Raw genomic sequence first — 22433 nt, 5'->3', positions numbered from 1 at the left:
TTCAAAGTTTCATTTCTGTTTTTTTCTGTTGTTTTATTTTATTTCTCTCCATCTGCCTTTCTTCTTCTTCCCCACATTCCACAATATTTGTTTTACAAAGTTTATTCACCATTTGATCTTGTGACTCAGGGTATTTAATCTAATTACAATGCTATTTCTTTTTTAAACATTGAATAAAAAAATAAAAAAAAAACAGTTACGTCCTTTTACTGGCTTCAGTCATTGGACGACAGCCATATTTATTCAATTGAACCACTAATTGATGAGTATATAAACAAACCAACACTGGCTGTCAAGTGGTGTGGGAACAAACCCAGACACAAAGACACACACACACACGACAGGTTTCCACACAGTTTCTACCTACCAAATTCACTCACAAGGCATTAATTGGCCTGGAGCCATAGTAACCACGTGCCCCGGGTGAGGTGTAGTGAGACCAAACAGCTCAAGCTTCTTAACCACACAGCCATTACTTATCACATGATTTGTTTTCTTTTTCCTTTTTAGCCATTCAACAAATTGTTTCTACAGCAGTCAGTTTGTCACAAACCACTCCATCTTCACACATAAAGATTGCGAAACATTTTCAAAGAAAACAAAACAAGCAAAGTTATCCAGAGTCGCAATACAGGGCGGTTGTGGTCCACCTTTTAATTTATCTCAATGTAGGTTGTTTTCATTATCCCAGCACTTTAACATCACAACCATCAAAGTAGAATGAAAAATTATGTAAAAAAAATTAAAAGAATTAAAAAAAGTGAAAATGTTAAAACAAATATGTACTAAAAAAATTTCTGACGGTGAAGGAAATACATGCAATAAGGAAATACATGCAAATATACACACACACACACACACACACATATATACACCTATATACATATAAATATATACAAAGTATGGGGGTTTAGTTCACAGGTGATCTAAATGATTAGGTACGTTAGGTAAGTGCTGTAATGGATTACTGGGGCTCCAAGGTTATAGCCGAGACAGTAGCTATGGAACCATTGCAGATTTCTGATGCAGCAGATGTATAATTGTTAAACAGGACATCAAACATTAAGGCAAGGCAAACATCTCAAGTCGTATACAATATTATTATTATTATTATAGGAAGAAATTACTTCCTATAATAATATTGTATATGACTTGAGATATTGGCCTTGCCTTAATGTTTGATGTCCTGTTTAGCAATTATATAAATATATATATATATATATATATATATATATATATATACACACACACACACACACACACACACACACATACATATACATACATGCACAGATATATACATACACACACACACACACATACATATACAGATAGATAAACATTCATCCACTTTACTTTTCCCCCTAGCTCTCATTTCATGCTCATTGACACACTTTGTCTCATAATACACACTTTTGCATCAACTAGTTATCATGTAGCAACGTAGCTATCTCTCTCTCTCTCTCTCTCCTCTATTACTCTGGTCCTTTCTGATAGCTTCCAGTTCCACGTATTCGCCTCTTTAGAATGAAAGGAACAAGCCAATGGAATCAACATGAGATGGGACACTTTATAGTCTCATCACACACAGGACAATCTCTTTAGTATGAAAGAAAGGGTAATGAGGCGAAGTAGAAAGTACTCAATATTCTAGCAAGGAACAAAGACAACTCTTCTTGCGCTAGTGCTCTGTTGAAATGCACCAAGTGTACACGGTAAAGTGGATGGTGTTAGGAATGCATCCAGCTGTAGAAACCATGGCCAAAAAATGAAATGTTCCAGCTCAGAAAATGGTTTCCAACCCATCTAAGAGGGCAACAATTTTGAATTTAAACTAGATTATGACAAGATGCAGTCTAGCATAGACGTGGGAGAGAGGGGGGGGAGAAAGGGAGAGAGAGAGAGAGAGAGAGAGAGAGAGAGAGAAAAAGAGCAGTGCTGCATTGTGGGCTTAACCTGAGATTTACAGACAATTAGTAATTCTTGGAAGACTTAACTGTAGCAACGTAGAGGATGATGTTGATGTTTGTAGATGTTGAATATGAAAATGTTTTCTAGATATAAGTCGTGACTGCATCGTTGTAGTGTTAAAGGATATGAAGCTAAACTCTGAGGTAGACTAGACTTGCTGGAAATGTGTAGTTCAGAAGTAGCTCTAATATATGCGACAACAGCGTGATCTGACATGTTGCCACAGGACCAAGAGAAGTTTAGCTAAGAGATTAACCAAATAGACATGATTGAAGGCTTTGTTGATGACAACAGTTTGAATATAAGGCACAGGATAGCTTTTTAATCTAGGCACAATCATGCATAGAAACAGGATTGAGAAGGTTGCTCTGCAACCATATGGTTTCGGACAAGTGCCTTCTACTATAGCCCCAAGACTGATTTTTGAGTGAATTTGGGCAATGGAAACTGAATGGAAGCCTGTTGTGTGTATGTGTTTACCTCCCAGCACAGCTTGCCGGTGCCCTGGCATTACTGCAGTCCAATGACTGAAACAAGTAAAAGATAAATTTTGGGGGAAGTGAAGATACACAAGCAAGTGACATAGGATCTGTAGGTTTGGTTTTATGAACATGTGTGTGTGTGTGTGAAAGAGAGACAGAAAGACATCACGTGAAAATAAAGGAAGTATATACATGCACTAAGAAGAAGGAGACAATGTTTTCAAAAATGTCCCAATTACGGTTTACAAGAAAATACATAAGATTTTACATACATAGATTACACACTGGAATGATGAGTAAAATGAGAAAAAATATTTATAATATATAATGCTGATGATGATGATGATAAATAGCTGAACCAAAATACAAATAGTCAAGATATTCACTATGTTCTGGCATGAAATAAATAAACAATATATCATTCCAAAATAGAGAAATAACTGAAGAGGTGACTTACAAGAGGAAAGAAATTCAGCCGAACTGCTGGTTGTTGTGAATGAATGAACAGGCATAAGAGAATGAGCAGCAAAATGTATGGGTTGAGAACAGCTGGCTGGTGATGGAAATACTCAAAAAAGGCTATTCCAACTCCAGTGAACACATAAACACATAGTTTACTGGTGAGTTAATTGTAAAGAGATTGTAGTTAGATTGGTTGTTGTAAGTTGGTGGGTGGTAATTGTTGCTTATAGGTGATGATGCTGCTTCAACTATTGTTGATGTTCTAAGCCATATTAAAGTCTCAAATAAACATCACATACTAAGAATATATACACACACACACGTACATGCGTGTGTATATATGATTTCTTATTTCGGCAAAGATATACAGCAGAAGGTTCATGCCCTTCTCAAGGGCATTAGTAATGTTAGTGAAGTGACTTGGCATCATGAGGAATTGAAATGCAATGCTGAGATAAAACAACGTCATAAGTTTGAAATCAAAACTGAGAAAGAACAATATGAATATAGTTTTAATAAAGTATTTGGCCGGTTGCTTTACCATTTCTGCCAACGAGTCACTGTTTTGTCTAGTTTATAGACTTACAAAGAATAATAATAATAATAATAATTCTAATCATCGTTTAATGTCCACTTTCCATGCTGGCATGGGTTAATAATAATTATCCTTTCTATTATAGGCAGAAAGCCTGAAATTTTGGGGGAGGGTCTAGTTGATTACATCGACCCTAATATTTCACTGGTACTTAATTTAATGACCCTGAAAGGATGGAAAGCAAAGTCAATCTTGGCAAAATTTGAACTCAAAGACAGCGAAATGTTGCTAAGCATTTCACTCAGTGTGCTAATGATTCAGCCAGCTTGCAGCCTTAATAATAATAATAATAATAATAATAATAATACTTATAATAATAATAATAATAATAATAATAATAATAATAATAATAATACTTATAATTTTGGCACAAGGCCAGAAATTTTAAGGGGAGGGGTTTAGTCAATGCCATTGACTTTGATACTCGACTGGTGTTTAACTGAAACCAAAATTAAAGGTAATGTTGAGTTTGGTGGTATTTGAATTCAGAGTGCAAGCCATGCCATGGAAGATGGAGATTAAATGATGATGATGATGAGGAGGGTAAAGAACCAGAATGAATAATCTCGAGATTCTTTCCAACATTTACCATAATTGGCTCAACTGTTTTACAAATGATAAAAAAGAATCCTTTCTATAATAGACACTAAGCCTGGAATTTGAGGGGGAAAGGGGGCTAGTTGACTAAATTGACCCCAGTGCGCAACTGGTACTTATTTTAATGACTCTAAAAGGATGAAAGGCAAGACAGACTTTACTGGGATTTGAACTTAGAGCTTAAAGAGCCACAATAAATTATCTCTTTGCATTTTATCTGACATGCTAACAATTCTGCCAGCTCATGGCCTAACAAAATAGCTGGACTTTAATTTTTATTTCTTAGTGTTAACACATCAAGAAAGTTCAGCTTTAAATTGGCCCGACTCATAAAGGCCAACTGCCCTCCCAGCCAAGTACTTTTTATCATCCATTAATCTCTATTGCAATCCGTCACTAATTCCCTTTTATTGCAAATCCTGCATCGAATATCACTCTACCTTCACACTTTTGCTTCTTTCATCTACCAATCCTGGTTCCTCTTCTGGTATTGCTCTCTCTCTCTTTCTCTCTCCTGTTCAGCTCCTCAGCCACATAAAACACAAAGTGAACAAACACATCTTAGAGCGGTAAGGATGCTCTAATTTTATGGAGTCCATGGCAATCCCACTTCTGTTGGTGCCACAATAGATACATCGAGGATATTCTGAAGTGGCTGGAAAGGGAGCAACAAAGTAAGGCTGAGAGGACCCTTCATATTATTGAGGACATAACCTGTCTAGAGTTGGGGGAACATAATAAAATGCACCCAGTTCACTTTGTAAAGTAGTTGCTGATATCCAGCAGTAGAAATCAAACCAAAGATACAAGCAAGATGTGCTCCTCCAACTTGTCTAGGACAGCAGTAACTCTAAAAAAAAGAACTGATTTGGGTTGTGATGATCCATCCAACTCATAGTCACATGTAAACTGGATGTAAAATAAATAAGAAATTGTTTATTACATGTCTTTATATTGTTTTAATTAGTTATTACTATGGCCTTTTCTTTTTTATCTGATCTTTATAGAATAATGGTTTCAAATTCTGGAACAGATATGGAGTAAGTTGATTGCATTGATCCCAGGACTCAAACAGATGAAAGTTCACTCAGAACATAAGAGTCAGGAGAAAAACCACGAAGCATTTTGTCTGACACACAAAAGGATTCTGCCAGCTAACTATTTAGATTTTTATAAAATCCCAGTTAAGGGTCTTTTGTCTTGCAGGGTACTTGATGACTCTCTTAGTGGTGGTGTTGCCACATAAAAAGCACTGGTGCTGATGTTACATAAAAAGCACCCAGTGGAGCACTCAGTAAAGTGGTTGGTGTGAGGAAGAGCATCCACGTGTAGAAACCATGCCAGAACAGAAAATGGAACTTGGTGCAACTCCAAACCTAGCCAGCTTTTGTGAAACTGTCCAACCCATGCCAGCATGGAAACAGACATTAAATGATGATGATGATGATGATCATCATCATCATCATCAACATCGTTTAACGTCCGCTTTCCATGCTAGCATGGGTTGGACGATTTGACTGAGGACTGGTGAAACCGGATGGCAACACCAGGCTCCAATCTAATTTGGCAGAGTTTCTACAGCTGGATGCCGTTCCTAACGCCAACCACTCAGAGAGTGTAGCCATGATATATTGATAAATGAAGAACATCATAAACTTTTAAGATTCTTTCAGTATTTCTTTAGTTTCAAAATTTCAAATTTATAAGGATTTCATAAAAGTAAAATCAAGACTGAGATGATCACGGGGGGGGGGGGGGGGGGGGGGGGCAGTGATTGCAAAACAAAAGGAGTTATAAAAAGAAAATAAGTTTTATCTATTTAAATTTTCATGTATTAATTGAATTTCTGTGAGAATTTTAGTTTTAAATAAATAAATTTATTCAATTTCAAACATACAATTGATTTTGCTTATAAAACAGCTTAGTTTTTTAAACTGTAAATTCAAAATTGAAAAAAAAAATACAACTAAAAATCCCACTTCTCTTGTGTGTGTGTGTGTGTGTGTGTGTGTGTGTGTGTTTGAGTGTGTGTGTTTACACACATCCGTGCAAATGTGAAACAAATATAGATATACACTCAAAGACATCCATACATAAGTGAAACACACAATTAGACACACACACACACACACACAAAACTGAATGTCAGAAAGCATGTAAAATGTGCATCAGACCATGGAAGTGTTATTAAATAGGCAAATTTAATATTTCAATTAGCCACAAACAGTCTGTTAGCAGCTAGAGGCTAGGTAGAGATGTTATGAGAGGTGGCAACCACTGAAATATCAACAGTTTCATTAATCTAATACTGCTTTCCATCTGTTCCATGCCTGACATCTGCCAGAAACTTCCCTTAAATATCCTGCCAAACTTTCTCCTCTATCTCCCTTCAAATTGATGACGGATTCAAGGAAAGCTGTATTTAATTAGCCTTAATTTTTCTAATTTACAAATTTTCACATGATTGACTTTTTGTTTTTTCTTTCATTAAACAGAAAATATATCAAAAGAATATACAAGAACCTTCTAAAAAATTAAACACAAGATTCTACAGCTGAAATTTTAAGCTTTATTATTGTTATTTTGATTCTTTGGTCAAACCATCCAACCCATGCCAGCATGGAAAACAGACATTAGCAGCCATCACATGATGTCATGACTAGTGTAAACCCACATACATACAAATGTTAGATTATTTTCAGTTTATGTCAACCATATCCACTTACAAGGTTTTGGTTGCCCTGGGGCTATACTAGAAGACGTATGTCCAAGGTGTTGTGCAGTGGGACTGAACCTAAAACCACACAGTTGGGAAGCAAGCTTCTTAGCCATACAGCCTGAACACATTCATGTAAAATAATATCAGTGTTCAAAGAGGAGCAGAGTAAGAAACCATTCTTTGGAATAGGAAAAAACTAAAGCAAAAATAATGAGGTCTTTAATTGCAGACATAATCAGCTTTTTGCTACTAACACTAAAAAAAAGAATATCAAGATATAAATAAATAAACAATCCATAAAGAAGATGTGAAAAGTGAAATACAAACTAGCTGAAATTTTAAATTTATATACACAGCTTTAATTGTATAATTTATTTTAAATGAGATTTTTATTTTATTGGAACATGGACATTAACTGATGATGATGTCACAAATCCCCCCCCCCCCGCTTTTATAATCAGCCATGTAGGCATGTGCAAATATAACCATGCATGCATGTGTGTGTGTGTGTGTGTGTGTGTGTGTGTGTGTGTGTGTGTGTGTGTGTGTGTGTGTGTGTTACCTTATGTTTGTCACAGGACTGTGACTATGCAAGGGCACTGCCTTGAAGTGTTTAGGGGAACAGATAAACCCCTGTACTCATTTTTTATTATAATTATTTTTGTTGTTCAAGTCTGGCACTTATTCTATCAGTCTCTTTTGCCAAACTGCTAAGTTACAAGGATGCAAACAAACTAACACTGATTGTCAAGCAATTGTGGGGAAACAAACACAAACACACACACAAAAGGCCTTTATAGAGGTTGTGTCTGACAAAATTTGCTCACAAGGCATTCTTTGGCCCAGGGCGACAGAAGCCATGCAGTAGTATTGAACCCAAAACCAATGGTTGCAAAGCAAGCTTTTTAACCATACAGCCAAACCTCTGCCTAGAGTCATGCAGATGAAATTTTCAGCATTAAAAAAAAAAAGTCTTCAGTGTTGTCAGCAGCAAAGGTGCCATCGTGCCACCTTGCTTGGTAGCTGAAAGCCTCAGGTTGAATACTGACGGTTATATCTGTGTTCTAAGCAAAGTGGCGAAGCTCTGGATCAAGAGATTAGTTGCAGGGAGACTGTACAAGATTATGTGCCCTGCCACACCAGCCGGAAGACTCAAGCCTGGCCGTCAGAGAATTTCTTTGATTACACAGTACCTGACATTAGGCCCCAACCAAACTTACCCTCAAATTCTTTGTGTGGGGTGTGGTGGAACAAAAGACCAACAATTCCAACTGCAACACAAAGGACAAACTGAGGAGCAAGATTACCAGGACCTTCAGTGATCTAAAACAAGAGATAGTGACGAAGGCCTGTGGCTAGTTCCAAGGTCACCTGGAGCTGTCATTGAGTCAGAGCGACAGAACCTGTCATGAAGACAAACTGACCCAAATTTGATGAATATATCTCGAAAAAAAAAAACAAAAAAAAAACACTTATTTTTTCCTGAGACAGTCATCATGCAAATGAATACCATCCACACTCATACATACATACATATATATATATATACATGTATATATATATATATATATATATATATATATATATATATATATATATATATATATACACATATACATACATACATATATATATATACATATGATCTGTGGACTTTGTCTTTATCTCTTTCACCTCTTATACCAAAAACATTATCTGAATTAAAACCAGTTTCCCAAACATAATTAACTGTTATTATCAGGTTTGTAATTTGACAGTTTTCCTTCAGATAACTGAATCTAATTAACATACAAATGACAAAGAGGATTGTCAGAATGTCTACATTTATCAAACTATGCCCAAGTACAAACTAGTCAGTGTTTGTCACCTTGTGAGATTGTCTGGACGAGGTGGCTGTCAGTGAAGATTATATTTAATATACATTAATTACTAAACCTTTCCTAGTAACCCACTGAATTACTAATATACTATTGTAGTTTTATAGGTTACAAAATGCCATTATATATATTAAATAGTTATGAGGTTAAGAAGTTAACTTCACAACTATGTGGCTTCAGGTTCAATCCCACATCCATCTAAAATAGCCCTAGGCCTTGTGAATGGATTTGGTAGATGGAAACCAAAAGAAGCCCATCATGTGTGTGTCCTCGTCCTGACACCACCCACACTCACTCATTTCCAGCTACTACTGCCTGGAGTAGAATGTGCAACAACATGAGATAGTTGTCTCTATAGTATTCAATCCTAGACAAGTACATTCAGGATAATCACCCACAAGGTTTTGGTCAACCTGGGACTGCAGTAGAAAATATATTGTCCAAAGTGCTGTGCAATGGGATTGAAGCCCAGACTGCACAGCCCCATGACTGAACCTAGAGCTTTAATTCTACATTCTGTTACAAGATTAAATATACATTTCATACACAAAATTTATGCTTACAATCTCTAAAATGCAAGTCTCAAGATTAGCAGAGGTTTGCAGTAGGTGAATGGAAGTAAAAGAAGTTGTTGTAGCAGCAGCACAGCCTTACACTTGGGAACGGTTAATATCTGTGTTAATTCTAGCTGCTTCTTTTTGTTTCAGTCATTGGACTATGGCCATGCTGGGGCATTACCTTGAAGGGTTTCTTTGAACAAATCAACCCCAGGACTTAGTCTGTCAGTCTCTTTTGCTGAAATTCTAAGTTACAGGGACTTAAACAAACCAACGCCAATTGTTAAGTGATGATGGAAGAACAGATACAAATACAGGCTTCCATGCAATTTCCATCTCCTACATTCATTCACAAGATCAGTTGAGGGCTATAGTAGAAAAGACTTGCTCAAGGTACAGCATGCAGTAGAACTAAACCTGAAACTTCATAGTTGCAAAGCAAGCTTTTCAAATTTTCAAGCTTTTTTGTTTTTTCAGAAAAAGAAAAGACTAACCAAATGTTTAAAGTTTAGCAATATACAAAAAATATATAGATAGAAATATATAAAATATATGAAAAAACATTTGGCTAAATTTTCAGAAATACAGAAATTGGCAACACAAATACATCTGACAGGATGACTGGGAGAAACTGAAAATTATTGACAGAAAAGACCCTTTCTATCATAGGCAAAAGGCCTGAAATTTTGAGGGAAGGGGGCTAGTTGATTACATCAACCCTGGTGCTCAACGAGTATTTATTTTATCAACCCCCAAAAATGAAGGGAAAAGCCAACCTTGGCAGAATCTGAACTCAGAATGTGAAGACAGACAAAATGCCACTGAGCATTTTGCCCTGTATGCTAATGATTATGCCAACTCACTGTCATAATAATAATAATTATTCTTTCTACTAAAGGATAAGTTGATTACTTTGACCCCCAGTCTTTGACTGGTACTTAACTTATCAACCCTGAAAGGATGAAAGGCAAAGTTGAGCTGAGCGAAATTTTGAACTCAGAACATAAAGAGCCAGAAGAAATGTTACTAAGCATTTCATCTCGTGCATATGACTCTACCAAGATTGGTACTTGGATGGTTTTTAAGATTGGTACCTGGATAGTTTTTTTTTTAAATTGGTACTTGGATGTTGAATGTCTCCCATGATAATTAACAACCAAGTATTAGAGCTTGTAATGTGTGGAAAGAAACCTTGTGAGACCTCTGACAGCAGGCTGCTGTCCACTTTCATGGAATCTACCAAAGCAAACAAGACTGAGCGCTCTGAGAAGTAAAACAATAATAATAAACAATGTAAAAGCAAGGAGCTGGCAGAATCGTTAGCATGCCGGGCCAAATGCTTAGCAGTATTTCGTCTGTCTTTATGTTCTGAGTTCAAATTCTGCCAAGGTCAACTTTGCCTTTCATCCTTTCGGGGTCAATAAATTAAGTACCAGTTGCATACTGAGGTTGATCTAATCGACTAACCCCCTCCCCCAAAATGCTGGGCCCTGTGCCTAGAGTAGAAAAGAATAAACAATGTAACTCTAAAAGAACTGGAGAAACTCTCAGAACGTGAAGATCTGGAACCTGGAGGCAGAAAGAATTCATCCGAAGAAGGTGCTTTGGATGTGATTAAAACAAAATGGAGACAGACAACGAAAACCCCAGAATTTACCAATATAGGCAGCTTTCAGAAAATAGCACTGCTAGGTACCACACACATCATATGTAGAGTACTTTCAATGCAATAAAAACACCCAAACTACAGCACACAGCTGCACTCAGTAATGCAGTCAGTAAAAATAACACTATTGAATAATAATAATAATAATAATAATAATAATAATAATAATAATAATAATTGTAGAGGCACCAACCTGAAAATTTTACCAAAAGAGAAACAAGAGAACATTATATGCTGTACTTCACCCAACTGAGTCAACAAACCCTCAAAGAGTTGTTCTAGACAGACCAATCCCATGTCATTGTGGAAAGGAAATGTCAAATCAGAATTGTTACAGATTATTTTTTATCACTTCTTCACCATATGTTGCAGAGAGAAAGAAAGAAAGAAAAGTAGGTGTGTGAATGGAGTAGAAAGGCTTTCGTTTTTCTACAAAACAACTACTTATTATTTGAGGATGAAGGTGGAGGAGCATAATCCATGTTGTGCAAAAATATAAAACTGTATAACCACCATTACACAAGAAACAAACAACAGATGAAGAGAGACAAGTAACATATTTAAAGGAGGGTTGCATATATATATATAGGTGCAGGCATGGTTGTGGTTAAGAAGCTCACTTTTGGGTCCAATCCCATTGCAGCACCCTAGGTGCCCCTGAACCAACCAATGCCTTGCAAAGAAATTTGGTAGACAGAAAAGAAACTATGTGGAAGCTTGCCATATATATCATCATCATCATCATCCTTTAACATTTATATTCCATGTTGGTATGGGCTAGACTATACATATGTTCATGTGTGTGTGTCCCATTACAGCTTGACAATCGGTGCTAATTAGTTTACATTCCCTTAACTTAGCAGTTCAGTGAAGGAAACCAATAAGAACAAAACTTTGACCCCTTTAATACTGCCACCTATTTTAAAATCATCTAAAAACCTGCCATCAAAATTTCTTGTTAATTTATGTTACAAACGAAACATAACGAAAGCTATTTTAATAAATTTTTCATTATTTAAAAAAAAATCAATTGAAACAAAAGTAGGATATTTTAATATAAATATGGTAACGACCCTCATGCCAGTGGCACGTAAAAAGTACCATTTGAGCGTGGTCAATGCCAGTACTGCCTGACTGCACTCGTATCGGTGGCATGTAAAAAGCACCCACTACGCTCTCGGAGTGGTTGGCATTAGGAAGGGCATCCAGTTGTAGAAACCTTGCCAAAACAGATTGAAGCCTGGTGCAGCCTCCTGGCTTGCCAGTCCTCAGTCAAACCATGCCAGCATGGCAAGCAGTTCGATGATGAAAAGTGCTGAATAAGAAAAAAAAAGAACTGGCATTGACACGTTTGACTTGAAGGCGATGCAACCCAACAAGTGAAACCAGTAAAAGATAACAGTACAAACTCACCAAACTAAGAATTTTTTTTTTTTCAAGGGTACAGGAAGATCAAAGGTTAGAAACCAAATGGGAATGCCATTCTACAAAGAGATGGTGGGGGTACCATCTAATCTGAACTAAAATACGATGAAAGATATAAAAGACAAACCTCACCAGTGGTCAGCAATATTTCCCTTGCTTGTTTCTTAGCTGCAGTCTTTTGATTTGTTGTCTTGACTCTAATTCAGATCTGAAAATCTTCCCATGAACTGAATCAAGTGATTTATTTTGTTTTGTAAATTGAGATGCTTTAATAAGCCTGGAGAGTCAGGAGATTACATTGACAAGACATTGATGAAACTGTCCAAGCATGACATAAGAATCTTGACACGAATGTTGGTCGAGAGAGAGAGAGAGAAAGAGAGAGAGAGAGAGAGAGATAGAGAGAAAGAGAGAGAGAGAGAGAAAGAGTGATGTATGCTAATGTATGATGTGGCAGTTGACTGATCACAGGTTGATGTATGTAGGTGTCAGTATACATAAAGCCATCACTATTTTAATGTCACCTTTTTCATGTTTGTGTGGGTTTAGACAAAGTTTGAGACATTTTCTACAACTGGATGCCCATCTTGTTGCCAACTGTCTCCTGATTCCAAGCAAGGTAATATTTCTTCATGGCCTGGCATATTTTTTTTGCAGAATATTAGAAATGAAAGAAGACTGCTTTTATGACAATGACATACTTATAACAATCGTGCAAAGTCAAAACAAAAGAGTCACAATCACACACACACATATATATAAACAGGCTTCTTTCAGTTTCTGTCAATCAAATCCACTCACAAGACTTTGGTCAACTTAGTGCCATAGTAAAAGACATGCTCATACGAGTCCAAAATTAAGTAGCTCTGAACAAGATAATTCTTCTTGCATGAAGAAGAACAAAGTATAACTTGCCCTGTAAGGAACTGACCAGTGATACCTACTTATAAAACTAAACATAGATGGTAAACTTAATGTGGCCTGATTTAACCCTACCTGGCGTTCAATGGGTGGTTTTAGTAAAGTGGCAGAGGTAATTATGTTGCAAGCATTGAGGACTAGGTGTCCAGTTTGAGGACATCAAGATTTTCCTTCCTCACCAACCTGTCTTGGAGACCCTGCAAAAATGGAGGGGGGGGGGGGAGGAGGAGGAGGAGGAGTCATGGACAGTCCTTCGTCCTGTAACAAACCATAAAACATAACTGAAATTATTTTACACTGCATAAAAAAATACGTTCATCATCAAGAAACAATATTTAGAAGATTTGGTAGAATTTAGGAACAGCTGTCCTTTGCTGTATATCCCATAACCTATGGGAAAGGAAAACGGCTCGAAAGGAATGGAAAGATGAACATTAAGGGGAAAATGGGGAAAAAAATTTATAAGATTATTTGTGTTGTGTGAAACACAGCAAATATTTTAGAAAGTGCGGTGAGTGGGGTGTCAAGAGAGAGAAAAAGAAAACTACCCTTTCCTTGACTCACAAGGTATGGGACTTCAGAACTATTTCAAAATTTCCTCAGATACTTTTTTGTTTTTACTTTCTTAGACTTTAATCTTATATTCCGCTTTAAGCTTTAAAATGGAAATAAATAAAAAGAGATCGATTAACCACATAGACACAGAGTATGGAAACCTCTACATGTAACAATGAACACAAGTTTAATTGCTGAAACGAAAAGTAGGGAGACGACAACATAAGAAGCCCCTAAAAATAAAACCAGTAATCTCAAGAGAGTTGAAATGGAATAGTGATACCAAGTAATGTAATACGAATAAATAATTAGGGCAGATGAGACGGATTTCAAAACTAACGTCCATATCATTGTTTTAAGTAAGCCTTTATATCTCCTTCAAGCTTATTGTTCGTTCATGTTCAGAATATTTACGAATATTTATTACACACAACACAATATCTTCTCCATACCGAAGACAATTTTAATTCCGTATAACAAAACAAAATAAATTCCTGTATTGTTTTCTTGCAGAAGCCAAATGCTGTCTCTGCAATAATAACTATTAATATGGAGTAAAAGTGCATTTAGTTGTATGTCAACAAAACAAAAAACGAATCGACACAAAAACACGTAAGATTGTATTACACAAAATATATAACAGTTTCTATTAATAATAAAAAGTTCACTTTAAAAGTTCTGATGATCCTTTCAAGATTAAAATATGAAAAAGAAAAAGCAGGGGGGGGGGGGGAGAATACTAAGTTTCAGCAAATATACAAGGTTATTTAAGCCCTGGCTTATATTATGATTGTGTGTGTGTGTGTGTGTGTGTGTGTGTGTATATATATATATATGATGGATTCTCTTGTGAACGACAAATGTGAGTTCAGTAAAATAAAGCATATTTTATATATATACATATATAAACAAGAAGATACAAGAATTTCAACTGGACCACAACTCGAAATATACAATATATATTTCATTGCATACCTAGTTACATATTATTGAATATAATGTATCAAATACATTATGAATACATTTTTAATATATATTATACAGTGAAGATGTTATCCAACATTCGAAGCAGTACCAATGTACGTCACCTTAAATAATGATTAAAAGACTATTAGAGTAGAGATACATACGATCAAAGAACTGCCAACAACTGAATGGAAATGATTTTCTCGTCTCCAAAGGATTCTTCTCTCTGTCTTTCTCCAACTAATCAGTGACCCCTTTCTTTTATATATAAAAGCGGCTTAATAAAACAACAAAGGAAATAACAATCCGTAGATCGGAAAACGAAAGTAGAGAAGTAGTAGTAGTGAGAGAAAAAGGGAGACAAAGAGAGAGAGAGGGGAGAGGGATATTTAACCGGTGCCGGTTGTAGTAAAAGATTAGCACCGGATCATCATTACAAAGATGTAAATATTTATTCGTTCGAATAATTGGAGTTTTGAGAAATCATCTTTGAAGCATTATTATATTTTCAGTCAGTGGCAGAGGAAGGGGGTCACAAAAATATGGTGTACGAAAATAGGGGTCATAAATTAGGGTTCAACCGCTTCATGTTGTTGAACTACTAGCATCATTTAGTACAAGTACCAATAATGATGATGATTTTTTTTTATTTGCCACAGAGACATTGATGAGGAGGATATTTAGAAGGACAATCTATAAAACTGTGGAGGGTATCGTGGGGGGGGGGGGGATTACAAAAAATGTGGAGAAAGAAAAGGAAAAGGAGATAAAGATCTACAAAATATGTAAACACATGAATAATAATCTTTTCTACTATAAGCACAAGGCCTGAAGTTTTTTGGAGTAGGGGGTTCGTCGATTACATCAACCCCAGTATTCAGCTGGTACTTATTTTATCGACCCCGAAAGGATGAAAGTCGACCTTAGAACGTAAAAACCCGAGGAAATGTTGCTAAATATTTGTCCAGCTTGCTAACGATTCTGCTGAGCAAAGGACATTATTTCACTTTTATGGGGAAATCGAAGACGGTGATAGAAGAAATATACCTTTTAGGTATTTTAAAAGAGAAGTGTAGGGGTTGCCCGATCATTTTGTATTTCCTACGAAGACAACAAATAAAACATTTCGCTACAAAAAATAAAACAGGTGAAATAACAAATAAAAATGAATACATAAAAGAACATGAAGAGAATAAAAAAAAACAACAATAGGACGAGATCTTAGGACATTTAAATTTAATATTGAACTAAAGCAAAAGGCAGATTACTTGCAAAGATAATTTCTCAGTCACAAGGCCAACTTTGAAGAGGGGGTTAGACATACTTTATTTTATTGATCTCCCCCTCTCCCAAAAGAGATGAAAGGCTAGGTTGATCTTGGTGGGATTTGAACTCAGAATGTAAAGAACCATAACTAAATACGATAAACTATTTTGTCCGGAATTTTAGTTTCCAAAGTAGTAGTAGTAGTAGTAGTTCTGTAATGGAGATACTAATGAACATATTAACACTTGCTTACATTAAAAACAAGGTCATAGTTTTGGGTGAGGGTGTAGCCTAACACCACAGGATTTGAATACTTATATGGAAATTAAATAAAACGATGAAACATTTTCTATAAAATATAGTCTTCTAATAATAGGTAGGCCACATGTTTTCTACACCAAATTCAAATTTAACAATAAAGTACCAGTGATTGCGTTTTATATAACGAAATTAAATTTTAAACCCACTTTCATACATTAACATAAAGGGAAAATTACATGACTATTGTCGTTACAAAATATTTCTTTACAGTTTTCCAATTTATTTATCTACACTATCCTAGATTCAGTGACGTGAAACAGTGACTTTCACTAAATATTTTCTGTGGAATGTTTATTCCTAAATAAACAATTTACTCGAAAATATTTGAGTTGAACGAACCCCATTTTCAATATTGATTTTCCCCCCTCTTTATACAAGGCACTGAAATTAGAGAATTACAGAAGGTAGAGATAGAAGAATGGCTGAGGTAGACCTCAGATTTGTTCAATGTTAACACTTTTTTTTAAATACTGTTTACCACAGAATTGATATTGTAAACGAAAGGTGACAGTGGAAAGGAATGCAGCCCTCATTTGTCCCTAGCAATTTAAACAGATTCGAAACATAAATTAACGATTTATTTACGTATTACATAATCTTCGAGGAATTTTTAATTGGAATATATAAAGTTCATATATTAAACTGGCCATTCAAAGAAGTAATGCTTATATATCAACTAATTATAAATGGAGTTATTATTCACGTTATTAAAGAAGAAAAATAACACGACCACCACTATGATCATCATACATAATAAGAGCATTGTACTGGCATTACTTGACAAGTGGTATAACATTCGTGAAAAAATATTTGACAACCAAGGAGTGGGTGAGAAGAGATAACTGGGTTAAGAGAGATAAGAGAAACGAAGTGAGGAAATATAATAAAAAGAAAATAATGAAATAAGAGGGAATGGGTGGAATTTCGATGATGATTTACATGGTTTGTGGTTGGTAAGAGTGGTATAAATAACCATATTTGGAAACGAAGAAATAGACGGGTAAAAAGGAAGAAAATATTAAATGAAAGAAACAAAACAAGGAACGAGTAAACATGGTGAGAAAAAGAAGAAACAGGAAACTATTTACTTTTAATAAGATTTTTCGGTTTGATTAAAAAGAGAAATTCTAAAGAAATAAGACTAAGTGGTGGTCATGCGTTTCGGGAAGAGGGTAAGGTAATAAATTTGATGATGGCAAGTGGAAGCAGGTTCTTGCAAATGGAAAGAAGAAAACATTTAAGATACACATACTTAAATAATAAATCGATCAGATTTAAGAGTGAACTTTGATCTCAGTGAACTCAGGCTACAAGGTTCGCCATGAATGTTACCGTTCATATATACAGATTCACGATTGTCAAAACATATATAAATAGATATATAAACTACCTAAGATGAATATATATATATTATATATATAAGCAGGTTGTGACGAATATATATATTAAGGATATTTTCGTCCATATGATCGAATTTTGAGTCCTAAGGGGTATACCGACCGAAAGTATGCCTACATATTATATTCATGAAGAGAATAAATTATGTTTAATGGAAATAAATTTATCGAAGTTTAAAAGAAAACAAAATACATTTCTAACAAAGCTCTTCTTCGTCATTCATTCACGAAATGAACGTTTCATTTTTCTTCTCGTCTTTCTCGTTATGATTACAGTTTATCAATAGAGAATGCATTTTTTTCTTTCCTCGAGGGTAAAGAAAACATTTCTTCCGATGTATACGGACAAACATTGTGTGGTGCGTGTATATATTTATATATATATGTGTGTGTGGTAGGACCATATCTTTGTGCGTCAAAATGTTTGTGGTGCCTATTGAAGTCTTTGACACAGAAATTTATTACTGAGCAACTTGTATCGACAGTGAAATATTGACACATATTAATATATTACATGAAAACAAATTATGATAAACTATGTTTATTATAACAGGCTGTTAACTATATAATTAGGGTTTCATGTTTTCGCTAGTTTGTATTTTTTTTTTCCAGTTACAAATGCCTTTTCGTTCCGAAACCAAGCAAGTACAGCATTGATATATATATATATATATATATATATATATATTTCTCCTTTAACAATAGGATAGATTAAAAAGACATCTGTGTGAGGGAGGGGAAAAAAAAGACAACAAACAATAAAGTAGAGGAGAGGCAAGTGTGTGTTTCATTGTATATTAGAAGATGGGGGGGAGGGAGTAAAGAAAGAAGATTTGCAGAAAGTAGACAAATGAAATCTATAAACTCATGTATCAGACATCAAAACAAAGAAAGAATAAATACAAAAAATAATCTTAAGTTTAAAGATTTCCAGAACAACTTACTTTGACAAAAAAAACGCGATTCAAAACCGGTCGGTCTTAACGAGGGCGTGGCTGACCGGATACTGAGAGATTTAATTTCATAGCTTCCGGTTCCGGGTTGTTTCGTATGTTCTGAATTTAAATTCCTCCGAGGTCAACTTTGCCTTCCATCCTTTCGGGGGTCGATAAAATAAAGCACCAGCAGACAACTGGAGCTGATGGAATCGTCTGTTCCCTCCCCTCAAAATTTCAGGCTTTGTGCCGACAGCAGAAAGAATTCTTCCTCTTATTATTATTATTATCATCGGATTGTGTTGTGACGTCAGCAACTGTAGCAGTAGACACAAGTTTAGACTTTAAATAACTTAGTCAGAAGGAAAGAACGCAATTCTTTACTTAGATCACTGACTGACATGGAATGGTGATTCTTCATCATCGTTTATTCATTTATTGCCAAAATTAGATCTTCTTCTTCTTCTTCCACATGCACTTTTAGAATCATACGTAAATGTATGTGTACGTGTATGTAGCTATCTATCTATCTATCTATCTAAATGTAGAAATATATATATATGTATATAAATTTGAATAATAAGGGTGAAAATTTGAGTATTAATTTAATTAATATCAATTTAAAAACTGGCCTAGCATATTGAAAAATCTGAAGATTCAGAAAAAATATATTACATACATATAAGAGGGATGACCACTAAGTGGACATCCATTATGCTAGAAAAAGACCACATATGGTCTGACCACTAAGAAAAGATTGTTCTGAAGAAAATCCAGCAAATGCCAGAACATAAGCGAGCAAGACAAATGAAAAGATACAAAATATAAAGACCATAGGTGGTCTTCTTCTAGCCTAATGGATGTCCACTTAGTGGTCATCCCTCTTATATGTATATATATATTTGTGTGTGTGTGTATGTGCATGTATATATATATATATATATATATATATATATATTTGTGTGTGTGTGTATGTGCATGTATATATATATATATATATATATATGTATATGTATATATTGTTTTTTACTTTTTTCTGTCATTAGACTGCAACCATGCTGGGGCACTGCTTTGAAGAATCTTGGGTCGAAGGAATCGATCCCAGTAATTTTTTTTAAATGTCTGGTCCTTATTCTATTGGTCTCTTGTCAAAGCATTAACTTATGGGGATGTATACTTACCAACCCCAGTTGTCAAGAGGTGGTAAGGAACAAACAGAGACACAAAAACATAGATATATATATAAATTTAATTAGAGGATATATTAACCTCATAAAGGGATGGTTACATCCAAGAAAATACTGGTTCAATACCTAGTCTTTTGGGGGAGAATGAAATTCCCTTAAAACAATAGGTACATATAAAGCTTATAGCTTATATCCATTTAAAAGAAGAAAAGAAAATGGAGATAAGGAAGTTAATAATTGTTTATTATTAACCACAAATTGGTCATCTTCGCTTCTTTCAATTAATACACAATAATTTAATTACAAATTTGTGCATTAAATTTATGTTTATGTGATATGAGTGTAATTTCATCAGAGGTAAAAAAGATGTATGTTTGGATGTTATATGTGGGTTTATCAATTCATTTCAGAAGCTGAGATGAATTGTTGCTGGGATGTTGGCTGTCTAGAATTATTCCTATATCTCTTAAAGGTTCAACTGTGTTTGTGTAAACATCTTGGGGCTTGTTTGTGTCTTGTCTTAAATTAATGTGGGTTTTGATGAAAACATTGAGCAAAGTTCTTCCACATATAAGTCACATCTATTTCTCCCTACTTAATAAGGCTAGCAGTACTAATTAGTTGCCATTCGATAGAAAAGCTAACCACTCTGCGAGTGTAATGGGTGCTTTTATGTGCCACCAGAACAACAAATCTTCAAGGTTGTGCCCCAGTATGGTCATAGTCCAATGACTGAAACAAGTAAAAAAATAAGACGCGCACACACACACACACTCTTCTATTCTCTTACATACACACACCCACATATGAAAGTGTTTGCTGTGTATTTGTGTATGGGTGGGTTGGGGACAGTAGGGCGGGGGAGGAGGTACAGTATGTGTTTGATTTCACTACAACATTTTCAATTAAGAACCGTGTTTTGGTCAACCAATTCCTCTGGACAGTGTCGTGCAAGGTCAGAATTGAGCCTGTAGTGGGACCAAACAATCATTTTGCCAAAAGAGAGACATTTTGTACTGGAGAGACAAATTTACATCCGGTTAGTCAGGCAGAAGGGCAACCATCAAAACAAACCACTTGAAGAGAGTGAGAATGAAACCTGTGGGAATTTTATTATTGAAAAACATCCTGGTTGTAGTTGGTGGGAAGTTTCCAGAGATTTATCCAGGGATGTGGCTTAGAAAGTTAAAGAATAAAGAGATTTAGTAAAGAGATAGAGTGAAGTGTGTAGGTGAATTCCAAATACATGTGCATATATTGAATACATTTATCATCATCATCATCATCATCGTTTAACGTCCGCTTTCCATGCTAGCATGGGTTGGACGATTTGACTGAGGACTGGTGAAACCGGATGGCAACACCAGGCTCCAGTCTGATTTGGCAGAGTTTCTACAGCTGGATGCCCTTCCTAACGCCAACCACTCAGAGAGTGTAGTGGGTGCTTTTACGTGTCACCCGCACGAAAACGGCCACGCTCGAAATGGTGTCTTTTATGTGCCACCCGCACAAGCCAGTCCAGGGGCACTGGCAACGATCTCGCTCGAAAATCCTACAGGAGCCAGTCAGGCGGTACTGGCAACGGCCACGCTCAAAATGGTGCATCTCATGTGCCACCCGCACAAGAACCAGTCCAGGGGCACTGGCAACGATCTTACTTGGCTTGCCGGGTCTTCTCACGCACAGCCCATTTCCAAAGGTCTCGGTCCGTAGTCATCGCCTCGGTGAGGCCCAATGTACGAAGGTCTTGCCTCACCACCTCAGCCCAGGTCTTCCTGGGCCTACCTCTTCCACGGGTTCCCTCAACTGTTAGGGTGTGGCACTTTTTCACGCAGCTATCCTCCTCCATTCTCACCACATGTCCATACCAGCGCAATCGTCTCTCTTGCACGCCACAACTGATGCTTCTAATGTTCAGCTTTTCTCTCAAGATACTTACACTCTGACGGGTATTCACATTGACATTACACATCCAACGGAGCATACTGGCTTCATTCCTTGCGAGCTTACGTATGTCCTCAGCAGTTACAGCCCATGTTTCACTGCCATGTAGCATGGTTGTTCGTACGCATGCGTCATACAGTCTGCCTTTTACTCTGAGTGAGAGTCCCTTTGTCGCCAGCAGGGGTAAGAGCTCTCTAAACTTTGCCCAGGCTATTCTTATTCTAGCAGCTACACTTTCAGCGCACCCACCCCCACTACTAACTTGGTCGCCCAGATAGCGGAAGCTATCGACTACCTCTAGTTTTTCACCCTGGAATGAGATAGAAGTTGTTTCCTGTTTGTTTGCAGTCTTTATTGCACCTGAACATCTGCCACAAACAAAAACTAACTTGCTAGTTAACCTGCCTTTGATGTTGCTGCACCTCTTATGTGTCCATAGCTTGCACCGGGTACATCTTATAGAGTTACTACCTACTCCTTTTCTACATACTGAGCAGGGCCATCTACCTGAAGGGGTTTGTGTTTTATCTACCTTCCTACTTATTAGGATTTTGGTTTTAGCTAGGTTGACTCTAAGGCCCTTCAGTTCT

The 22433-nt window shown here is 36.1% G+C and overlaps 1 protein-coding gene across 1 annotated transcript in view; it reads right to left on the bottom strand.

Annotated features, from left to right (window-relative positions):
* LOC106884250 (adenylyl cyclase-associated protein 1) overlaps nucleotides 1–11238 on the bottom strand; it is a 105048-nt gene extending 93810 nt beyond the window's left edge. Inside the window, exon 1 of the mRNA XM_089351763.1 lies at nucleotides 11120–11238. Coding sequence (XP_089207889.1) covers nucleotides 11120–11223 — 104 coding nt within the window. The 5' untranslated portion in view covers nucleotides 11224–11238. The remainder of the gene's footprint in view (nucleotides 1–11119) is intronic.
* Nucleotides 11239–22433: the final 11195 nt, after the last annotated feature.

Source organism: Octopus bimaculoides, chromosome 4 (assembly GCF_046866305.1).
Source record: "Octopus bimaculoides isolate indiv1 chromosome 4, ASM4686630v1, whole genome shotgun sequence".
In the NCBI taxonomy this organism is placed as follows: domain Eukaryota; kingdom Metazoa; phylum Mollusca; class Cephalopoda; order Octopoda; family Octopodidae; genus Octopus; species Octopus bimaculoides.
The sequence above is the reverse complement of the archived record's forward strand: the minus strand, read 5'-3'. Positions and strand labels throughout refer to the sequence as shown.